This window comes from Nuphar pumila, unplaced genomic scaffold, assembly GCF_984573655.1.
Source record: "Nuphar pumila unplaced genomic scaffold, dmNupPumi1.hap1.1 HAP1_SCAFFOLD_333, whole genome shotgun sequence".
Classification (NCBI taxonomy): Eukaryota; Viridiplantae; Streptophyta; class Magnoliopsida; order Nymphaeales; family Nymphaeaceae; genus Nuphar; species Nuphar pumila.
Window position 1 is genome coordinate 57123 of NW_028323285.1, and position 4983 is coordinate 62105.

Here is a 4983-nt window from a genome sequence, read left to right on the forward strand (position 1 = left end):
GACTCAGAACCACTTCCGTCGTGCTTACTGAAGAGGTTAACTTGTCCTCTCTCAGTACGCACGGTGCTGGACATGTCTAACTGCGTGAATATATCATGAGCTGTCGCTAGCTGAGAGCATATAGTCGACAGATATTCTGATCACAGGCGCGATGTATCTTCGGGCGTGTGCTTATCTTGATGTATGAACTGCATGAATATGTCAGTGGCGTCATACTGGGTTAATCCCCGCCACGCCTTGACAACCGGCGATTTCCACTTGCCACGTATGTGCAACATCGTGATGAACGAATGAATGCGTCTGATACATTGAAGTCGTGACATTGGCTCGACTTCCGTGGACGTGGTCTCATATTTTTGCTGATATAGCTTACGCAAACGCGTACTGAGAGCTATACAATCTGATAATTCCGTATATTCGCTGTCAAGGGCCTGCAATTCTTCCCAGGCTGCCTTGCAGGCCGTGCCAGTGCTGAGCACTTGCCCCCTGATATGCGACAGAAATTCTGAAATCCCTGCAAGCTTTCGTTCGAGTGCATAACGCTCGCAACGAGCCTTCCACCCATATATTCTGACGTCATCGTCTGAAATGCCCGTAAGTAGGTTTTCTATGACAACTCGATGGGGGACTGCAGGAAACATGTTAACATGAAAAGTCTCAACGGTGGTGAACCAGTTCAACCACACCTGCTGAGCACTCCCAGCTTTCGGCATTCTGAAATTACTCTTGAGGTTGCGCATTTGGGATTCCAAAAATCGCATGCCGTCTGATGCTGAGAGTACGGGCTTTGAATCATTCAGGAGCTGGGCAGTGATAGCACCTTCGGTTAGGGTGGCCCCGAACGTGAAACTGTTGTCCTCCCCGAGGGCACTGAAAACCCGCTGAATCTCCACAGCGAGCGATTCTTGACGCTGAAACTGGGGTGCCCGCTGATGCTCCCAAGCTCCGTAATTGGAGACCTCGGCATGAAGGCGCCAAAGCGTGCTGAACACTGAAAGCTCCAACTGCATGAGAGACTGAAACCTGTAGACCCGGAGGAGGCCTTCTCCTGAGAGGCATCCTCCGTTGTCTGCTGTAGGAGGCGCAACAGGTTGCGTGACGGAGCTGGGCTCCCTATGATGGAGGCGATGCCGGGCTGCTGCAGCTATGGCATCCTTACCCCCGATGAACTTGGTGACGGCTACATAAAGTACCCGTCCTGAAGGTGGTAACAACTCGAGCTTAATTTTAGAGACGGCTATCTGGGGAATAATGCCCACCTGTCCGCACTCCCCTGACTGAAGCAAGGCTGTCTCGATGTCTGCTGCCTCCATTGAATTCGACGCGAGGGCTGCACCTGTCGCGATGAAATTTTCCCAACTGAAAACTGAATCCTTGAGGTGGCTTGTCAGCCCATGATCCGCCAGCGTCTCTGCCATGGCTTCTGGGAAGAAAGCCATGACTAACTGACATAATGCATCCCTTTCTTTTCCTGGTTCGGGTGCCTGAAATTCTTCCAGAGACAGCATTTTCTCTAGGCCTGTGCATTTTGCCAGTCGTGCGGTCTCCATCACCAAGTCGAGATGGATCCTCGTGAGTAGCTGAAGTGTCGCTAAGACACGCGTCATACGCTTGTGCTCTACCACCAGCATCAAGGCTCGCCCTGTCGCGTCCTCGGCTGGCTCTGAAGTTGGCAGAGTCAAGCAATATTCATGAAAATTCTGAAGGCCATGGATAATACCTGGCCGATATAGCTGAAGCTCATGATGAATGACCTGAAGGTCCTGAACGAGACGTACCCATGAAGAGCGGTCGAAATCCCGCTGTCCCCCAAGGGCCTTGCGAGCCGCGGCCAATACCGTTTCTGACATGAACGTGAATTCCACAACAATCCCTGTACGAGAGCCAAATGTTACAGATGTATGTGGAAAACGTAGGGGTTCCTACGTCTGCAACGTAAACCTCGATAGGGGTGTTCAGCAATGGGACCAAACACCCTTCACCTGAAAGAAGTCCTGACCGAAGTCCCTGATACGTGATATATTCTGATAGTGCCTCCAGGCATCTCCCGTAGGAGACCGACCTCCGAACCCTGGACCTCCCATTGCTGCTATCTGATTCCCTATCGAGGATGACTCAACATACGTCTAGCGACGTCTTCACATAACATATATACCTGGAGGTGTACCGCTTGCTGGGTTCCTGTTGAAAACAGACGTTCGAGTTACAGTAGTGATACTCCAACAAAGATAACACACATGTATTCCTCAGTCGGTCTGTCCTATACGGAAGTGTATCCCTCCATATGTCCGTCCTATCTAGGCTTATGGTCCTACGCAATACTAGCCGAAGGAAACCATCTACACCATGATCTGATGTGCTCATCACACTCAGTCTCCTTATATACCAAACGTCTTCATACGGAACATGCTAGAACCAAGTTAACGTAATCACAAGCATACTTTGTCTCACGACAACGTAATCGTCCGAACGTGTCTAGCACATGGAACGTCTACAGGATTATGTAACCAACACATTCTAGACTGACCTAGAAACTACGATAGCTGACCGAATAATCTATTGGTCCTCAACACTCCCCCTCGGGCAGCTGATCGTGTCAAACACTCCCTTAGTTGTCACCATACACAAACCATAATAGCTCCCCCGAATCGGCATACTCAAAGACAGTCAAACAGCGAAACATGCTCAGCCAACCATGGAACCTAAAGCATGACACTTGCTAAACATATCAGTGAATATTGATCATGGAACTGCATCATCCTACAACAAACATTTGCCATCTTTCCCCCCAAATACTTTGTCTTCGCAAACATCAATTGTTGATGGAAACCCATCCCAGCAAAACCTTGCCTCAATATCAGTGGAACCGCACCCGAATATCACAGTGGAAACCCACTCTTGACGGAACCCCGTCCTTTAGCATCGCCAGAACCCTAGCCAGATTGCTCGATGGAACCCCATTCATGACGGAAACCCGTTCCCATAGCATTACCGGAACCCCAGCCAAATGCTCTAGACTTGCACTAGCGGACCCCCGCCCAAATGCACCAGTCTTCTTGCTCATGTGGTCATATTAGCCACATACTACCATGCCTCACAGCATACGTTCTTCATACTTCGTCGTCTGCCTTCTTTGCATCCTTGGCAACTCACAATGTCAACAACGAAGCATGCTTCTCATCTTTGCGCTCCTTCTTGTACTCCACACAGTCACGTCGGATGTGTCCTTTCTTCCCACAGTGCCAACACTCCACGGATTTCTTCTTCTCCGAGTCGGAAATTCTGCAGTTGCTGCATGAGATTCATCCTCGACGCAAGACTGCGACTTTCGTAGAGCTTCTTCAGCGCATCCCATGCCTCCTTGGCTGTCGTCTTATCCTTGAGCAATGTCGCATGATGCGGCTTCACGAACAAGCAGATAATCGCCAAAGCCTTGGAGCTCACCTTCTCACTTGGACTGTCTTTCGCAACTCCATCCCAAAGATCCTTCGCAATCAGCAGTGCCTTCATCCGGAAGCTCCATGTCTCCCAGTTGTCCACGACGACCTGATCGATCTTGTATGCGTCACGAACCTCAGACATTCTCCAAGACACTCAATACGAAGGCAGTCTCGAGCAAAGGTTACCACACATGAAAACAGACGTTCGAGTTACAGTAGTGATACTCCAACAAAGATAACACACATGTATTCCTCAGTCGGTTTTTTTTTCTGCCTGACTTCAAGAACTACTTGGGAATCCGTGGTATCATTACCACCACCTGAGGCAAGCGTACCTGGACCAGCCCGACTTACCATAACCTGACCTGACAGTCTTCTTCGTCTTCGTCTTGTACCCTGCAAGAAAGGAGATCAGCCACAGCTAACCAAAAACGACCCGGAATATATACCCTTGCAGATGAAGATGAGCCCTTTGCGTCGTTAGGGTGCTCGTGTTGCAGCGTGTTCTTACTGCCAGCTGCGCCTCTCTTCTTTTGGCGTCGTGTTTGTTTTGTCCTGTACGTTTTGCAGTCCTTTCCAGTGCCGTTTTAGGCTTGTTTAATTTCTGTATCGGTGCACCCCTTCTGTCGTTAGGGTGCTCTTGTTGCAACGTGTTTTATTTTCTGTATGTAAGTATTTTCTATATCGCTTGTAATGTTACAAGCGATATATAAGCTTTTTGATTTTAATTCTTTGCTTTCGTTGTGTCTTTCGTTGTTTTCCTGCCGCCAGCCTTCGCTGCGTGCTTGTTTGTTGGTTCTGTCGTGCTAGTCAGGGTTTCTTTGCGCTTGCGCTTTGCTTCCTGCTTGCTTGTCCTTGGCCCCCTACGGTGCCTGTGTGGCTTCTTTGCTTTTGCTTGTTGTGTTACTGGTCGTGGTGCCTCGCTGCTTCTTCTCGCCTTGGCCGTTTTTCTGTTATTTCAATGGGTTCTCGGTGTTGAGTTTCCCTGTGCTATCTCTGCCTTCTGTGCAGGTGCGTGATAGCACAGCACGAGAGACGCACTGCCAGCGGAGTGGAGTACACCGGCGCCCCTTTTTGTCTGTCCTGAACGCCACTACTCGGCCAGTTTCAATGTGCAGACGCACCTGCTGGATCACCTCCGGGCGCACCATCAATCCAGCCTCGTGCCGGCTGGGTATATGGTCGTGCGCGACCCGTCGCTGTCAGCTCCGCCAGCGTCGGAGACCCCGGCTCGTGCCTCCCCGACTCAATGTCCCAATGTGCCCTCGGCCGAGGTATCGTCCGTGATTCCTCTGCAGAATGGGGTCTTGCCCCCCTCACCGCCGCACGTCACCCCCGACTGCACCTCTCCAACACAAAGCTCGCAAACGCCTCGGGCCGCGCAGCCGCTGCGAGATGCCCTGCCTCCGCCGCCACCCCGTCCGTGGCCAACAGACATTGCGCTTGCCCGCAAACATGGGCCACAAGGTCCGCCCAGCAACCCTTTGCCGGCGTGCAAACGGGTGTGTCTGGCAGATGTTTACGCCACGCGCAGCCCGGCACG

The 4983-nt window shown here is 51.1% G+C and overlaps 1 protein-coding gene across 1 annotated transcript; it reads right to left on the reverse strand.

Annotated features, from left to right (window-relative positions):
- Nucleotides 1-3210: 3210 nt before the first annotated feature.
- On the reverse strand, nucleotides 3211-3582 carry LOC149810486 (uncharacterized). Its single transcript, XM_089994241.1, has one exon. It carries the CDS (start codon nucleotides 3580-3582, stop codon nucleotides 3211-3213), a length of 372 nt encoding a protein of 123 aa, XP_089850367.1.
- Between the last annotated feature and the right edge of the window lie 1401 nt (nucleotides 3583-4983).